Here is a 19,628-nt window from a genome sequence, read left to right as displayed (position 1 = left end):
GTTAAAGAAAATGCCTACAAAACCTATATGTCGATCTGGCCCCAGTTAGAGTTTGGCATCCTTGGCAAAAATATCTGGTTTACAAAATAGAATAAGTTCAAAGGTCAGCTGCCAGATATGTATACAACGACTACAATTACACCAGAAGTGTATCTAAAATGTTTCATATTTTCTCGGATTTATGTCACCTCTTCATTAATTAGGAAAAATGTGACATAAAAAGAACACGTAATTTATACCAGGGAAATTGGTTGATGTTTTGATGGACATGTCGATTTTCCAACCAAGACAAGATCGTTCATAATTAAAAAAATCAAAATATATATATTTCTTGCACTGACATATATTCCGAAATCTGGACTTAATTCATTACTTTTGGTCAGAATTGATAATGGTCCATTTCTATTTAACTTCCTAATTTAGCGGCCTCTTGCCTGGAAAACCAAAACAAAACAGAAACTAGTGAGATAAAATGAATAACGCGGAAAAGGAAGGCTGTAAAAAGCTACTTGGCATGCTTGATTATAATGACCTTTCATCTCTTGTTGACACTACAACGAAAAAACAAATATCGGTTTCACGAACCTCAGGTACAAAAAATACAAAGTGTTATAGTATTCGGATAGGACATTCGTCTATTGTGAAAAGTATTGCCTCGGAGTCTCCAGTCCTCTTCCGTCTTATTTGAAGCATTACATTGACAAAATATAAACACTAGGTGAAGTTTAAAGCAATTTTGTGTAACAATGTTGATATCAAGTCACTTGAAGGAGTGTGATATCTACAAGCAGTGTGATCACAGGAGATTGACATTCTATCTGTTATTGAAAAATATAAGCAAATAATTAAAAAATAACAGCAAATGTACCCCTCTATACTATCGATAAACACAAATAATGCAACGCCTTTTGCACACTCAATACACAATACACGTATCTAATTGCACAAGTGGAAAATCAGTTGTGCATCTCGTCGACAATTTTGGTTCATTGAGTTTTGCACAGATTTATATTACAGGGATCGGACACTCCCAGTTAACCCTATATAAATGCTTAAATATCTTGTCGCGCACCAGATAAAGGTACACCGATCGCTAATTTACCGGCGCTAAGCGTAAATGCCGGTTCGTAACGGATACCTACTTTACAAAATACCATATAGCTTTTCCATTTATTATCCGATTTTGGAAATTTAAAGTTTATTTTGAAGAAAAATACTGTTTAATTCAAATATCTAATTCATTCTTTAAAGAAACAGAGTATCTGTCCGCAACGACGATTAAAAAATTAACTTGAAGAAATCTGCGGTAAATTTACATTTTTTATATAAAAAGCAGGCAGACATGCGATATCCTGGCGGGATTTAAAAAAATCCCGATATTTCAACACTGATCCCGATTCCTGATATTATAGCTTGAATTCCCGATATAAAAAAAATAAACATAAAAAAATCAAACACAGCACCTGTATCTAAAATGTAAACCGTGCCTCTGGGCATTGATTGTTATCTGTCCATACCCTAAATTATAGCCAATTAAAAGTTGTGTTGCTAATTGACAGCAAAGTGACATAATAAACAGTTCGTGTGCTCAACAATTTACATCTTTTATAATTTGGCAGTAGGTATTACACGCTACGTCATCAAAATGACCTTGTAAATTTACATGAATGAAATCAGCGCCGCCTTTGATTTTCTTTGATTAGTGCTGCACTGATCAAGATTAAAGGTCCGCAGAATCATTTAAACTGATAGATAGACACAGCCACATGTTTAGGGAATGAATATGAACATTATATTTGTATGAGGACATGACCTCAAATGAGAGAGAGAAATCTTGATCTACTGTTGGGACACAGTATTCTCAGACTAACTGTCCATTGCTCTAGTTGTTATATACCAGTATGAAAGTGGATCCAATAGTAAGTGCGCTTCTGTTGTAGCAAAACTGTTTGTACCAATAAACAAAACTAAACAACTTTCTACCATTAGAAAGTTGTTAAAATTTCACAATGTTTTATTCTAGCTTAAATAGCTTTTGTTTTAAATTATTAGCCAATAATTGCATGACTAAAAAGACAGATCTATAATTATACAAAGTGAAAATAATGAAATGTGAAAATGTGACTGTTCTAGGACTACATCATCAGTACATGTATATATAATTATTGTTTTTTTTTGTGAATTAAATTAATATTGATTAACAAAAAGATCATAAATTTTATTTTTATTTTTTTGGTGAAATAAATTTATATTGATCAACAAAAATATCATTAAAATATGATCATTTAATGATTTTTAGGGTAACGTAGATTCTTTGAACCAAATGTGCCAAACAAATAAATTCAATTTTAAAATAAAAAAGAAGCCGATGTAAGTTATTCACAGATGATCAAAGATGCAATATTGAAGATTTATTGGGTTATGTAGTCAAATTAATTGACGCACAATTGTTTTACGGGTAATGTATTGCTTGCTTTACGATTCGCTCAACATGTGAAGTAAATTTTATTCATTAATTAGTACAAAATATTGCTGATATTGTCAATATTGCCATTTTCATAGAATATTTAAATGTCATTCATCATTTATATCATTATTTTTTTTTTTGTAAATCTGTTTTCAAATGTCGGTGCAGTGAAGTAGACAATCATCATAACAGTAAAGTACTCTCGTGTGGCTGTCACGATTCCGGCCTTTTTATTGTCACTCGTATATTTTAATTATTCTTTTTATTTACATGCCTGTAGAAAGATATTTCTGATATTTTTTAATGTAACGCTAGAAAACAATAAAAATCTTTACAGTTTGAGTCAGTATTATGCGAAATAAAAGTAACTGTTGATTATTTTTTACACATCGCTTAAATTTCTTTGAAGTTTAATTACTTTTGAAGGGGGTTAATTACCAGGTAACAAGTGATAATTGAAAAACTTTATTTTCAAACTTTCATTACCAGATTACATGTGATAATTGCAACACTCAATCTTCAAAAACAAATAGAATTTGTATATATTATTTTGTATGTGCATGGTCTTTAACTGCAGTCCATGGTATGTGTAATAAGAAAATGATTCTAAAGAGGATATATATAAATACAATGTAAATGTATTTTCTTAAATAACATTTATAAATGAAATTGAAAATATACAACTAAATTTGTATAGTCCTTTCGTTGAAAAATAATGAAAATAAAACATATGACAAATAAATCATTTGACATGAATTGTGAAGGATAACTATGAAAAAAATCTGTTTAAAAATAAAAAATAATATTATAAAACAGCTGTTCTGTATGCCAATAAAAGTTTCTTCCTTGCCAATCTAATGAATTCATCTATATATGAACGCTTGTCTTGAATGATCTGAAAATATATTTAATACACTAATTAGTAGAATATTTACTTTATTTATACTAATATTCAGGTAATCAAAATAAAAAAATCTTCAAATCATTTGGAAATAATTCACAGAAATAAAGACAAATTTCAAACATGAATTTCTTGAAAAGTTTTTAAGCAATCAAGAAACATTTTTTTGCAATGTAACCATTAAACCATGTAAAAAATAATTATCTTAATCTGAATCGTGGTAATCATTTGTGCTTGAAGTTAAAGGGCATCAAAGTGTAGAGTATGCCTAAACAATAGGCAAATATTTTTAATATTAAATTAGGTACTTTTTTAACTTGGCGTTGCAGCGTTCTATCGGCATATTTTCATATATTAATACTTTAGCGGCACAAAATAATACTGTATCAATACATTCATAGTGTGTATTATTTTTCACAAAGCTGCAATAACACCACATACTCTTGTGAAAATCCGTCATATTTCGCACTCCGCACGTTCCGCCATCTCTCATTCTGTCCACCTTTATCGGATATGCGATTCCACGCATGCACGACGCGATTTTAAGCTAAACGATAGTGTCCGATCCTTGTTATATAAATCCGTGATTTTTGTCAGAGTTTTGGCCCTTTCATGATTTTAATTCTTAAATTTGTCCGGACTACTCCTGTTATACCACTAATGCAATTTCAATGAAACTTTACAGGATTGATCGGTAGCTCAAATTCTTGTGCATATCACACAGATTTTCAGGTTGAATGATTTTTTGCTGAGGTATGGCTATCATGAGGCAGCAATTTTTTCTCTACTTTGGGAATGGTGCAGGTACCTGACTGATTGGAAAAAAATGCATTATTTTTACTTAAATTGGGAATTTTTTTATGCATTTTTTTCAGCTACAAATAAGATTAGTCATCATGAATAAAGAGAGCTAACAGCTTCCACTCAGTCCAGATAGAACTATTGAGTGGTGATTTATGTTGGATTTAAATCATTTCAGAGAAATCACTTGGCCTTGTGGGAATTTTGAACAGCCATTTTGGCAATTTAAACATTGGAAATTGGGAATTTTAATGTCTATTTTCTATTGGGAGCAGTACCGTTTTAGGGTAGTAGTTATAAAAAGAAGAAAAAAAACACTGTGATGCGACACATGTCATCACTGATGGCCCTTGTATTTCATTCATTCACTGTAATTAGCGCTTGGAGCTTCAGTTTGTTTGGTTTGTAAACAGTATTACTTATACTTGTAAACAAATCTTAGGTATTTGGATATGACATTATTTAAAAATGTATATTACAGATATTTATATATATATATATATTTTGTTTTCAGAGGCAATCAAAGCTATCATTGAGTACACACCATCTGCAATAGAATTATTAAAGAGGAAAAAAGTGAAGAGGGATATTCTTTTCAAGTTCCTAGCAGAACAGAAAGTTTGTATCCATTACATGGGACCTAATAATTACATGTATCTGCATCCTTAGACATTTGCAATAGTTTGCATCTTAAATGCGTATTTAACTTAAATTCTTTTGGATTTTACTTGCATTCAATTATCATTATTTCATGGGTGCAGCCATTTTATTGTTCATGCCTAAGTTAATTTGTAATGGCTTCATTCATTGGTTATTTTCATTTTATTTTAATCCAATGTCTGATTGTTTATTTGGTCATATGATTTTCACTTGTTGTATTATCTCTATAAGTCATGCATTTCATCGTTTTATTAGTAAGGTGTATCAGCTTTGAAACTCCTTCAGAGACCGCCTACGTGGTCGAGGGGTTAGAGTCGATGACTTCTAATCCAGTTACCTCTCTGGCGTGGGTTCAATCCCCGGGAGATGCTTTGGTAGTTTAGCCCAGGGGAAGGTAGTCTAGTACTGGTGTAACTTTCCAGGAACGATGGTTAGGAAACTACCCGCCTATATGACTGAAATACTGTTGGGGGAAAAGGCGTCAAATGAAACAAACAAACAAACGAAACTCCTTCAGTTTCCTAAAACAGTCAAAGACTGGATGGTGAAGGAGAGAGGGACTTAAAATTCCTGCTATTTTGTAAAAAGACTGGTAAAATGAAATGGTGTTTTGGGAAGTTTAAGACATGTCAAAAAAAAAAATGAAAAACTATCTTATACATGATTATATAAAGTCTTTTATTTCTTTTAAACACTTCAATTTTTATATACGCCCGTTTGAAAAACGATCATATTATAGTTCCCCCCCCTGGCGAGCGGCTGGGTGGGCGGCATTCGATTATTGTCTGGAGCATATCTCCTACACGCATGGAAGAATTTTAATGAAACATCATAGAAATGTTAACCACTATGAGGAACTGTGTTGCGGTCATGTAGCAGGTCTCTAGGTAAAAGGTCAAGGTCACACTTAAAGGTCATTGAAAAACGCTTGTCTGGAGCAAAACTTCTACATGCATAGAGGGATTTCAATATATAACTTGGCACAAATGTTCACCATTGTGCACAATTTAGGTCCTTCAACCTTGTGGCCATGGTCAAGGTCACACAAAGGGGTCAAAGTTCAGATAAAAATATGAAAATGTGTATTCAGACCATTTAGTCATCATTTATTGCGGGATTGAAATACATATGGTCATTATCATAACTACTGGTGTGAAACATATAATTTAGGTTTATACATACATGGTCAAGGTCACTAAAGATTATAAAATATAGACATTGTCCAGAGCATGTCTCCTCCATGCATGGTGGGATTCTAATGGAGCTTCATAGGAATGTTCACCATTATGAATAAGCAGTGTCAAATGCATGAACCATGTCTCGAGGTTAAAGGTTAAGGTCACACTTAGAGGTCATTGAAAAATGCTTGTTCGGAGCCGAACTTCTACATTCATCAGGGGATTTTAATGTAACTTGTCACAAATGTTCACCTTTGTGAGGCTTATTGCGCATATAATCCAGGTCCCTTCTACCAAACTCAAGGTCACATAGAGAGGTCAAAGTTTGTGAACAGGGACCATTTAGTCATCATTTATTGATGGATTGTAACACAAATGATAACTGTCATGACTACAAGTGTGACACATGTAATTAAGGTTAATATTTGCAAGGTCAAAATCACTAGAGATGATAAAATATCCAGATATTTTCTGGATATTGTCCAGAGCATATCTCCTATATGCATATCTATAATGCCCACACCTTTGTCAAAAGCTTCTGTGACCGGCGTATATTGTGACAATGTTGCCCTTGTTTCAAAATAGATACAGTTCACAAATTTTACCTCTTTTTGTGATCCCTACATGTGGCGTTCAAAGTATATTTTTAGCACCTGTGACCTACTTGTGCATCAGAATAAAAACAAGTTTTTGCCATCACAAAAGCTCATTTTTGACAACTCGTATATGCTACAATTTAACATTTTGGAAAATGAATTAGTATTATTAATCATTTTCAACTGTTGGCCAAAGATGGACAGTGTGTCATTGAATATAGTTTCCATCTATGTATTATAACTTTAACATATTATGTAAGATGCAATTGTTTGAATTCTTTGTTATCTCCTTTATTTCAGGTGATTGTGCCAGTTAATATAGACAAGTCTGGTTTGATCCGAATTATTTTGAAGAAATGGGGTACAAACATTCGAGAAGATGATTTTGTAAGTTGCAGTTTTGTCTCAATCAACTAGGAACCTATCAGATTTTCTAGAATCTAAGTTAACAAACTTTTTCTTATATGTGTATAGCAAAAACTTAAAAATCTTCTTTGAAAAAACCCAAATAGCTAGAGTTTAGATATTAAGCATGAAACATCTTCTAATGAGTGTCTACCAAGTTTGTTCAAATAAAAGCCCTTGGGTCAAAATTGGCCCCGCCCCAGGGGGTCTTTGATTTTCCCTATATGCATATTGTAAAAACTTAAAAAATATTCTTTTAAAGAACCCAAAGAGCTAGAGCTAAGATATTTAGCATGAAACATCTTCTAATGAGTGTCTACCAAGTTTGTTCAAATAAAAGCCCTGGGGTCAAAATTGGCCCCGCCCCAGGGGGTCATTGATTTTCCCTATATGCATATAGTAAAAACTTAAAAAATCTTCTTTTAAAGAACTCAAAGAGCTAGAGCTAAGATATTTAACATAAAACATGTTCTAATGGGTGTCTACCAAGTTTGTTCAAATAAAAGCCCTGGGGTCAAAACTGGCCCCGCCCCGGGTGTCATTGATTTTCCTTATATGTGTATAGCAAAAACTTAAAATCTTCTTTGAAAAAACCCAAATAGCTGGAGTTTAGATATTTAGCATGAAACATCTTCTTGTGAGTGTCTACAAAGTTTGTTCAAATAAAAGCCCTGGGGTCAAAACTGGCCCCGCCCCAGGGGTGTCATTGTTTTTAACTATATGTGTATAGTAAAAACTTAAAAAATCTTCTTTTAAAAAACCCAATGAGCTAGAGCTTAGATGTTTAGCATGAAACATCTTCGTATTGGTGTCTACCAAGTTTGTTCAAATAAAAGCCCCTGGATTAAAATTGGCCCTGACGGGGGGGGGGGGGAGTAGATCATTGTTTTTCATTATATGTGTGTAGTAAAAACTTAACATTGTGAAACATCTTCTAATGGGTGTCTTCTAAGTTTGTTCAAATAAAAGCCCTGGGGTTTTAACTGGCCCCGCTCCGGGTGCCTTTATACAGGTGAGCGACCTCAGGGCCATTATGGCCCTCTTGTTTTGTGTAGAGTTTAAATTAGATGGTAAATAATTTAAAATAAGTGATGATAAATAGACTTCATTTTTTAGTACAATGTACATATCATTTTGATTTGCTTGAAAGAATTTTGGTGTATAATTTTGTGCACCATATGTCAGAAATTTCATGTTCTTCCTGTATCTTTTGAAACAATGGTAAGAAATTGAAATTATTAGGCATTTTTTTTTGAGTTTTTGAGAATACTCTGCCAGTACTTTCCAGATTTGTAGATTAAATAAATTATTACAGAATTAGTTAATACTGCAGAATATTCTAGCCATGGTTCAGGACCAAAATGTATTGAATTTTTGTTTGTTTTGTCTTGTTTATTTGTTTAAGCTGAACTTTTTCGAAGAATAAGGATAGCTATTGTACTCACCCAGGCGCCGGGGTCACACTTAGATTAAGTTTTTGGGTGCAAGTTGGTATCTCCAAAACTACTAAAGGAAATGGGTGGAAACCTCACACACTATTTGATTGCAGAAAAGGAGATCACAGACCAAGGCCCATAGCTCTAACTAAGAAAGTTATGGCCCTTTTTAAATACTTTAGAAGAGCAACTTTAATATCAAGCACTGAGAATAGTCCAGCACACTTGTTATTATAAGAGAAGATAAAACATGCATTCGACCAATGTCATGAATGGATCGCTTCTTTAATTGAAGGATTATAATTGATTACTCAAGCATGTATATTGTCCTGCCTTTATGGTGCTCTTGTAATGTATGGCCAAGAACTAAGTTTAGATATGTATTTAGTCATGACAACTGTAAAAATGCATGTGAACAACAATCTTCAATTTCTAACAAAAATGGACTAGAAATTAGTATTCATTTCCATTTGCACATTATACAAATAAACAAATTAAAGAGAATTATATGTTTGAATACAGTATTCTTGATTTCACTCAGTCTAATGTCATACATGTACGAAAATTATATTTGTTCTTTCTGCTAACCAATATCGGAATATGCATTCAAGCATTTATTCTTTTTTTAAATAGTAAAAAGTATGAACCATGTGAAAGATTGTTATTACAGCTATTGTTTTAAGTTCATTGTTTTGTTTATAGATGGACATAGATCTTGATGAAGACAAACCAACAAATACAAAAGCTAGGAACCAGACTTCAACCTCTGCTCAAACCCTTCAGGATGCTGGGCACCAGTCATTAGATTTAGAAGATATTAATCAGCCACTCAATTCAAGGAACCAGTCACAGCCAGGAGGAGCTCAGGGTCAAGGGAACCAGCATATTCACTATAATTTTCAAGTTAATCCGTCTGTTAATGTTACAAATGTTCATGCGGGAACCAGCTCTCCACAGAACACATCTCAAACAGCACAAGGTCAAAGTGCTTTACTCGACTTGAATAATCAACACTGTATCCATCCAGGTAGCAGTGTTCCAGGTATTGTTAATTCAAATAATGTAGATAAATTATCATCACAAGTAGTTAGCTCAGAATTTCAAACTTTAGGTGAAAAATTTGCTGAATGGTTTTTCAACACTTTGAATTCAAATTGTCCTAGTATGCAAAAAGCGCCAGAAGACTTTGGACCACATCATTTCTGGGATGATGCGTATCTTTTACTGAACTCCTGTACACCGGAACCTAACGTGGAGAAGTTTGAAGGACCTATTCTAGTATCTCAAAGATTTCTAGCATTCTCAAAAGAAGAGCAAGTTTTATTTAACCCGAATTTAACTCGTGAAGGAATTTATGTGAAATCAAACCAACATGGGCTTGTGATGATTCTTGTATGTGGAACTCTACATCGACACAATGAATGTTTAGGCATATTCCAACAAGTGTTTGGTATTGTTAAAGACCCTCGTTTTGATAATAATTGGAAAATTAAAATGATTAAACTTGATGTTAAAACATCAAAACCAACAGGCATGCCTAAACTTGAAGGTAATCTTGACAGCCAAATAATGGCCCTAGTGGCTGTATAAGTCGGATAATGTACAATGTACATATTGTATTTATCGTAGTTTAATTAATTTGAGCCGTGTCACGACAAAACCAACATAGTGTGTTTGCGACCAGCATGGATCCAGACCAGCCTGCGCATCCGCGCAGTCTGATCAGGATCCATGCTGTTCGCTTACCAACTCTATTACAAGTAGAGAAACTGATAGCGAACAGAATGGATCCTGATCAGACTTAACACCTTTTTAAGTGAAAGGCATCAATTAAAGTTATCAATATTTTAACATGCAGCAATAGATCAAATGGTGTATACAATTAAAGGATCAAATTTTCATCCATTAAGTTTTACTAGTAATTGCTACAAAATGCCTTATTTTTCACATTTTGATATGCATAGATATTATTTCAATGGAGTATATAGGAGCTGCTTAGTGCTTATCTACATTTCATTTCGGTTATTTTTCCCATTTTTACTATCATCTATGAAACCACCAACTTGTTTTAGCACATAATCTTTTAATTATGTGGCCTGAGACATCTAATCCTTACTAGCCTTGACATGTTATTGGTTGTTTGCTTTCATCATTTTATATCTTTTGACACTCAATCATGTCATCTGTGTCATTTTCTGGCTATTTCCCTATTATGTCATAATTAAGATTTTCGTAACTGATCAGTACCATGTGTATAACATTTATAATGTTCAGACTTTAAATCTCATTGTACATTTTTGGTAGTAAAGTTGTATTGGACCAGATTTAACAATGAACTTGATTTTCTTGGTCTATACCAAAAACCTGTGTGCAAAATTTCAGATCAGTTGATCACTTCTTTTTCCGGAAAAATCAATTTAACTGTGTAAAATGAGCTGAAAATGAAAATTTTAACTTTTAACTGGAATCAAGCTAAAAATCACACTTGATATTGATTTCCAATTTAGTTATGAGTATTATTGTTATATTTTTTCATATTTCTCTGTTTAAGTGGCCCAGTCAATCTTTTTAGAATTTTTAAATTTTATGTTGTGAAGTACCTTTAAAACAAATAATTTCTGTAAGATTTGTTTAATGGTTATTGCTAAACCAGGTGTTGAAAATATTTTCCTCATAGAAATATAAATGGGGGGGGGGGGCTTTTGTCCTACACTCATAAATGCCATGTGTGACTGTTGATAAATTTGTTAATACACATGTTTATGTAGTCTCTGTTTTGAATCAATATTATTTATATGTGTAACAGTGTATACATTATTTTCATAGTTACTAATACATGTATACATAGTTACTACTATGTTCTGTTATATTTTGTTATGATTTAATTTTATAAGTATGTTTTGCCATAATATATACAGAAGTTTTGCTGATTATATTGCACATATTCATGAATATCTTAAGGTTTTTACAATACTGACATATTGTTAAAGTGTATAAAGCTATATATCTACTGAAAAAAATTTGTTTGAATTTTAAAAAAAACCGAATTCTCCCAAAATGCTTGTATGAAATAAATATATTGTAGTGATTATTGCCGGCGCATGCACAAGATCACTGCTAAACAAATGAAACCCTACCTAAAATACCAGAATGATATTTTGTTCCAGAACATTTTATTCTATTTGCGTACAATATTCATGTGTGTTAACTAACAGAGACATTGTATGTTACAACTCAAGAATCAACCATATGATTATGAAATCAATGCATACATCGCTGACTTCTCTAATTCTGATTATCAGATTAGTTTATACTTAATTTATTTTAGTTGGATTATGTAGGAAGATATAAGCTTATTGAAACACTTTACTGAAAGTAAAGTTTCTTGCTCAAGGAAACAACGGCTTGCCCCTGACAGGGTTTGAACCACGGTCAGCAATCCTTATTAGATTACTAGTCCGAAGTGTTAACCACTTAACCATGCCGCAACTAATTATCAGATTAGTGGATGCAGTAAGAATTTCACCACAACATATTTGATAACAAAAGTTTGTTGTTAAATCTGTTGTTATTTAAATAAAAGGTCAGAGTAGGGATCTATCAATATAATTTTACTGTTGATATATTTTATAAAAAATATTTCATATTAAGATATAGCTTTATACCGTTTCAAAAAGAAAATTTAAATCACAAATTGTATCTCACAGACAATGATATGATTTAATACATAGACATGATTGTGTAACATACTTTAGTGCAAAGTATGTAATACCAACAAGTTGAATATGGTAGTAACCTTCCTTGAATGTAAGAAGATTGATATATTTTTGAGAAATAAATTGCTTTAAATGTAAGGATTTCTAATGTATATTGTATATGTCTATATGTCTCAGTAAATCATTCACTCCAATAAAACTGGTTTGTTATCTTTTTCATTTGGTTCATTTGATAAATTAAATATACATTATTTTATAATTTAAGAGTTGTGATCATATACAAATTTTTACGTAGAGGATATTATTCAACACTAAACCTACCAAACAAGTTGAAGAAAGCCATATTTCACAAGCCTCTGATACTTATGTATTGATAAACATGTATAAGAATAATTTCAAAATTGACTTTTACAATTTGATTCCAATTTACGATAGTCTGTGTCCCATAAACGTGAGTTATTCATGAAATATTTCAAAAACACTAGTCAGGTTAGAGATTGTCAAAAACAGTTGTCAGTTGTTATTGGAAAATTAGTAAGAAATACCCATTTTGACAAGTTAAAAGCAAATGAATGAAAAATTTTCTATTCAGAAACTAAAATGTCCAGAGAAAATTGGCATGTTTGTTTATTTGTTTGTTTGTTTCATTTTATGCCTTTTTCCAACAGTTTTTCAGTCATATAGGCGGGTAGTTTCCTAACCATCGTTCCTGGAGAGTTACACCAGTACTAAACTACCTTCCTCCGCGCTAAACTACCAAAGCATCTCCCAGGGATCGAACCCACGCCAGAGAGGTAATTGGATTAGAAGTCATCGACTCTAACCCCTCGACCACGGAGGCGGTAAATTGGCATGTAGCATTTGCTTTGCAGTCGTCTTCAAATATTTTTTTTTTAATCATTTCTGTGGGGTCAAAATTTTTCTTCTCTTTAGGGGTCACTAACTTTACATAGGTGTACAAAAAAACACTTTTAAATTTTAGTGTGGCTGAATTTTAATGTTATGAAAAAGCATTGTTTGGGGCCCCTCTACTAAAATTATAGGGCATATAATAAAGGGGATTCTCCCTTTGAGGCATTTTGACCCCCTTATTTAAAGGTCACACTAAGTGACATTTTGTATCAGTTTCAAAATTTTGTGTCCACTCTTTATCTTTTGAACCGATAGAGCTAAATTAAACTTTTTGCCAGAAAAACTACTTATAATGAGACGATGTGCAGAAATAAGGTTAGAGCTACCTTTAAAGATCAAAATTGGCTATGCCCCAGGATTTACAATTTCATTGTGTGAAACTACAATGTTTAGAGCATAGATATTCAGCATGCAGTATTGCCTAATTGATCTTTACATAACTAATATGAATTATGCCCCTTTGTTAAATAGGTTTGACTTGATTTATATAAACTTATTTAGGAAAAAGACATCTGAGAATTTTTGTGTGAAACTATGATGTCCACAGCTTAGATATTTGGCATGTAACATCACTTTGTAGACCACATAATAACTGGTATTAATCATGCCCCTAAATGTCTCACTATTGCCTCACCCTATGGATCAATAAGTTAATATGGTTTTGTATAGTCTTATTTTGGTGAAACTACAATGCATAGAGTTTAGAAATTTGACACATGCATGTTGAGTATTGCCTTTTTGGGCTTTACAAAACTGATACTTTAAATATCATGCCCCTTGGGTCAATATTGGCTTGCCTGCTGAGGTCACTTAATTGAATTAGTCTTGTATGAGAAAACACATTTCGGTCTTATTTTGCGAATCTACATGTACAAATAAATGCTAATAGAGCTAAGATATTTAGCATGTGAACCTCTGCAAAATTGATGTTAATCATGCCCCTCACAGGGTCAATGTTAGCCAGGACTTTCCTGGAAAATGTTTTATAAACAATCAATTTGATGACCACTTGCCAATAAGGGTATACTTTGGGGTGAATACGAGTTGGAAGAGTAGAGATTAATTTCACCCCTTTTGGGGAAGGCCCTTTAAATTTATGCTGTAGTACTAAATGGTATTATTTGTGCATTTACTGCTTTATCTAAATTTTCAATCACTAAAGTTGATTTCACAGTTGGCTAATTTATAAGTTTGTATATCAGTCATCAAGTACAGTTACATTCAGTCAGCAACTTATGTAGAACTGAAAAATAGAAACCCTGTTTCGAATTTTAATGTTGTTGAAGAGAGTTTTAAAAAGATAGTGACACGCAAAGAATATAAGACAGTCTTTAGCTGGAAGAAGTGCTTGTCTTAGGGAGCACATACATAAAAATGCTCAAGTAAATCAGATGTTCTGTTATTACCTAATCTAGCTATAAGTGTATGGGAAGTGTCAACAACTCTTTGCTAGAAAATGAAACATCCCAGAAATGTATGATTAGGACCCAAATCCTCAATACAAAGTAAGTTTCATATTTTATATTAAATGAATATACTGTTACATATTTTATTTTTACTTTACTGTTACTGTTCTGTTATTGTTTCAGTTATTTTACTGTTATAGTTACTTTACAGTTCTGTTATTTTTCCTGTTACTATACTGTTATTGTTACTTTATTGTTCTGTTATTGTTACTGTTTCTGTTACTAAATGTTACAGTTACTTTACTGTTCCTGTTATAGTTACTTTACTGTTACTGTTCTGTTATTGTTTAAGTTATTTTTACTGTTCTGGTTATTGTTACTGTTCCTGTTATTATTCCAGTTATAGTTACTGTTCTGTTATTGTTCCTGTTACTTATAATTAACTATTACTGTTTCTGTTACTAACTGTTATAATTAATTTACTGTTCCTGTTATTGTTACTGTTCCTGTTATAATTAGTTTACTGTTACTGTTTAGTTACTGTTCAAGTTATTGTTACTGTTCCTGTTATTGTTACTGTTCCTGTTATAATTAGTTTACTGTTATACTGTTCTGTTACTATTCAAGTTATTGTTACTGTTCCTAGTATTGTTCCTGTTACTATTCTGTTACTGTTCCAGTTATTTTTATAGTTACTTTACTGTTACTGTTCTGTCATTTCCCTGTTATTTGTTACTGCCATGTTATTGTTCAAGTTATTGTTACTGTTCCAGTTATTGTTCTGGTTTACTGTTCTTGTTATTGTTCTGGTTATAGTTACTGTTCCTGTTATTGTTCTGGTTATAGTTACTGTTCCTGTTATTGTTCCCGTTATAGTAAATGTTCCTGTTATTGTTCCAGTTATAGTTACTGTTCCAGTTGAAGCTACTGTTCCCGTTATTGTTCTGGTTATAGTTCCCATTATTGTTCAGGTTATAGTTACTTTTCCTGTTATTGTTCTGGTTATAGTTACTGTTCCTGTTCTGGTTATAGTTACTGTTCCGGTTATAGTTACTGGTCCTGTTATTGTTCTGGTTATAGTTCCTGTTCTGGTTATAGTTACTGTTCCTGTTATTTTTCTGGTTATAGTTACTGTTCCTGTTATTGTTCTGGTTATAGTTACTGTTCCAGTTATAGTTTCTGTTCCTGTTATTGTTCTGGTTATAGTTACTGTTCCTGTTATTGTTCTGGTTATAGTTACTGTTCCTATTATTGTTCTGGTTATAGTTACTGTTCTGTTTATGTTTTTGTTGTTAAATTTTCAGTTTCATTTCTATTACTGTTACATTACCTTCTTTTAATTTAATTTTATATAGTTTTAATATAGTTTTAATATAATTTCAATTTAATTTTAATTTCAATTTTAATTTAATTTTTAATTTATATAATTCAGGAATGATCTGAAACCAACAGTTGATCTACCACAGTATAAGAGCGCAAAGGTTTCTTTTGATTTGAAACACTGGCTAGAAAATGGATGCTGACCATTTTGGACTGAAGAGGTTAAAGAAGGAAGCCCTTGAATATTTAGCTATTCAATAATTTTTTGGAACAACCAATTCTTTGTTTTACTGGAACACCCAAGGTTGTGAATGCAAACGTTTGAAAACCTATAGCTCTTGGCAGAGAACTACACAGGTAATTATTTTGATAGTTTTAGTGTTATTTTTTCTTCTGTGTTCATATAAAGAAAAACATAATCCCTAAAAAACGCCCAAAATGACAAAATTGTAAATATTGTTTGATTGAGTCTGTACATGTACAGTACTGGAAAAGCAAAGTACTGTCCATGCTTCCTAGCAATGGCTTAAGCAGAATTCAACATTTAAACACAAAAAGCCTTGCTAACACTACAGTAAACAGCAACATGTATCTGGAACCAGATGTTCAGGTCTGTGTATAATTTATAATACATTTACTGAGCTTGATGTTACAAGTGTGTTGACCAATTATCAAGCTAAAATTGTTCCCAGAAATACATTTTTTTCTAGACAAACATTTTTAGGACCATTACAATAGTAATTGCTCTTTGAAGGTCAATATTTTGCTCTTGTGCCTTTGACCTGAAAATCAATATGGGGCAGGTTCCTACCAAGTTGCATAAACCAGGGCTTTTTTTTATCAAGATAGTGATTTGACAACCATCAGGTGGCATGTGTATGTATGAACCATCCACGCACCCCGCGCATCCCTATATACTCTGTCTTTTTATGTGATGGTATAAAACTCTTAGTCTCATGTAGTGGTACTTTATATCTTTCATGCTGATAATCAGTGGTTTACAAAATTAATGAAACAACAAAATTAATAAACTGAAGTATTCTGAAAGTCTTCAAGGCTCATTATAACTCAGAAATGCTTTTATTTTCTCAACAGCTTTTTCATTTTGGTGTTCTTTTATACTATCCAAAAAGTAACTCATTAACCATTATCCTTAACCTTCTTTTTATTTGTTGGTTTTTGGCAATTATAAGTACAGTTATAGTGAAATAGTATTTTATATGGAAGTCAAAATAGTATTTTGTTTACATTTAGCTACTCTGATGATAATTTATTTCACATTTATCACTACTTTTTAAATGAGCATCTAACATTCTCTAAAACCATGTTTGCCCTTTTCTAAAGATGAAAACTTTATTTGTTTCTTATGCCTTTAATGGAATTTTGCAATCTTTTATCAAGAGAACTATTTTAACCAATCAAAACCATGCATTCATTTCAATACTAGTTTATGAACAATACTAGTGTTTACATCTATATAAACATGATAATTCTGGTTATTACAAAAAATACAAATCATGCTACAATAATTAAAGTTTATTATATCATACATTATATTATAAATTTTCATATCACAGATAGAATGACATACCTTAAAAGACAAAATTATTAATTTTGAAGTGAGCTAAACAGCCCTATTACCTTTGAAAAGCTTGAAAAATACAAAAGCAATTGTCTTGAATTGAGCATAATTAGAGCTAAATCAATCTTTAAATAGTAAATAATTATTATGACTTACAGAGAAAATGTCAAAACATTTTAACATGTAGTTTGAAAGGTGCTGTTCAAGTTAAGAATCAAGACATGTTTGTACATCATTTATACCATACTATATTGAAACTATTATCAATATAACAAGAGCCAGGACCCAGCGGGTGCCAGTCCCAGCTTTTTCTTATTTCTAAAGTCAAACACATCAGAGGTAGAATATTATAGATTTCCTACAAACAATTTTTTATGCAACAAATTTGACAGTCAAGGTCATTTAAAAATCGAGGTCAAATTTGAATTACTCTTATGTCAGTTTTGTCAGGTTCGATGAATACTGCCATATAAACACATCTGTGGATGTTTTCAAATTCAAGTTCTCACAATTATCATGTTTAAATGTTGAATTCTACTTAAGCCGGTGCATGGGGGCATGGGCAGTAGCTTGCAATTACCACTATGTCTGTAGTCAATGAACAAGCTCAATCAAAGCGAGCCTGCCACATTTTCAATTTGTCTCTATTTGAGCATTCTTTAAAAAATTTTATTTGTCTATATCTGGTCATATCAGATAATTTAAACATGTCAGTTTTGTCATATCAATTCTTCTGTCAAAAAATGAATCAAATCTATAAATAAATAACAAAGTTTTGACAATTTATGCAAATTTCAATAATTTGACCTTGATGGTCAAGGTCAAAAAAGAATTATTCATCATACGGGTTTTGTCATATCGGTTCTTTTGTCCAAGTATAAATCAAATCCATAAATAAATAACAAATTTTGCAAACTTACGCATCAAAATTCACAAATTTGACTTCAAGTGTCATGGTCAATGAAAGTCAAGTTCAATTAAATTTTCTTTAACATTTTGCACAATCTCGAAGACAATATATTCATTAATTATAAAGTTATAGCCAATTATAACAAAACAAGAACTGTCGGAGGACAGTAACGCTCGACTATTCGAAAATTTGTCACAAGGGTGTTTCATTGAGTATAATAATGCTTACCTATATGAATACATAAAATTGTACGAAAAGGTACAAACCCTTCAAGTTTCAATACAATCACAGAGAACAAGTGTGTGAAGTTTCAATCCATTCCCTTCAGTAGTTATGGAGATACCAGCTTACACACAAAAACTTAACCACGAATTTATGAATCGAAAAAAAGGGGAAAAATTATGCGAAAAAGTAAATCAGAGTTATGGGACTTGTGCCAATCATCTTAAAAAATCACAGAGACCAAGTGTGTGAAGTTTCAATCCATTTCCTTCAGTAGTTATGGAGATACCAGCTTACACGCAAAAACTTAACCAAGATTTTCTAAGATAAAAAAGGGGCATAATTATGCAAAAAAGCAAATCAGAGTTATGGGACTTGTGCCAATCATCTTAGATAATCACAGAGAACAAGTGTGTGAAGTTTCAATCCACTCCCTTCAGTAGTTATGGAGATACCAGCTTACACGCAAAAACTTAACCAAGAATTTCTAAGTCGAACAAGGGGCATAATTATGTAAAAAAGCAAATCAGAGTTATGGGACTTGTGCCAATCATCTTAGATAATCACAGAGAACAAGTGTATGAAGTTTCAATCCATTCCCTTCAGTAGTTATGGAGATACCAGCTTACATACAAAACTTAACCAAGAATTTCTAAGTCGAAAAAGGGGCATTATTATGTAAAAAAGCAAATCAGAGTTATGGGACTTGTGCCAATCATCTAAGATAATCGCAAGAGAACAAGTGTGTGAAGTTTCAATCCATTCCCTTCAGTAGTTATGGAGATACCAGCTTACACGCAAAAACTTAACCAAGAATTTCTAAGTCGAAAAAAGGGGCATAATTATGTAAAAAAGCAAATCAGAGTTATGGGACTTGTGCCAATCATCTAAGATAATCACAGAGAACAAGTGTGTGAAGTTTCAATCCATTCCCTTCAGTAGTTATGGAGATACCAGCTTACACACAAAAAACTTAACCAAGAATTTCTAAGTCGAAAAAGGGCATAATTATGTAAAAAAAGCAAATCAGAGTTATGGGACTTGTGCCAATCATCTTAGATAATCACAGAGAACAAGTGTTTGAAGTTTCAATCCATTCCCTTCGGTAGTTATGGA

At 32.2% G+C, this 19,628-nt stretch overlaps 2 protein-coding genes across 2 annotated transcripts; one reads left to right on the top strand and one right to left on the bottom strand.

Annotated features, from left to right (window-relative positions):
• Positions 1 to 424: 424 nt before the first annotated feature.
• LOC132724092 (uncharacterized protein C3orf38 homolog) lies at positions 425 to 11,137 on the top strand. The gene is made up of 4 exons (XM_060708902.1): positions 425 to 590; positions 4,684 to 4,787; positions 6,904 to 6,990; positions 9,147 to 11,137. The coding sequence occupies exons 1-4, from the start codon at positions 473 to 475 to the stop codon at positions 10,032 to 10,034; spliced, it is 1,197 nt and encodes a 398-aa protein (XP_060564885.1). The 5' UTR covers positions 425 to 472; the 3' UTR covers positions 10,035 to 11,137.
• A 4,044-nt stretch (positions 11,138 to 15,181) lies between these two features.
• Positions 15,182 to 17,124, bottom strand: LOC132724100 (GATA zinc finger domain-containing protein 15-like). The gene is given in 3 exon segments (XM_060708912.1): positions 15,182 to 15,277; positions 15,279 to 15,752; positions 17,110 to 17,124. Coding segments are annotated over 3 exon segments (585 nt in total).
• Positions 17,125 to 19,628: the final 2,504 nt, after the last annotated feature.

The sequence above is a fragment of the Ruditapes philippinarum genome, unplaced genomic scaffold, assembly GCF_026571515.1.
Source record: "Ruditapes philippinarum isolate M1 unplaced genomic scaffold, ASM2657151v2 ctg5696_1_1_1_1, whole genome shotgun sequence".
NCBI classification, from domain to species: domain Eukaryota; kingdom Metazoa; phylum Mollusca; class Bivalvia; order Venerida; family Veneridae; genus Ruditapes; species Ruditapes philippinarum.
Note: the sequence above shows the minus strand (reverse complement) of the source record. Positions and strands in the feature narration are given on the sequence as shown.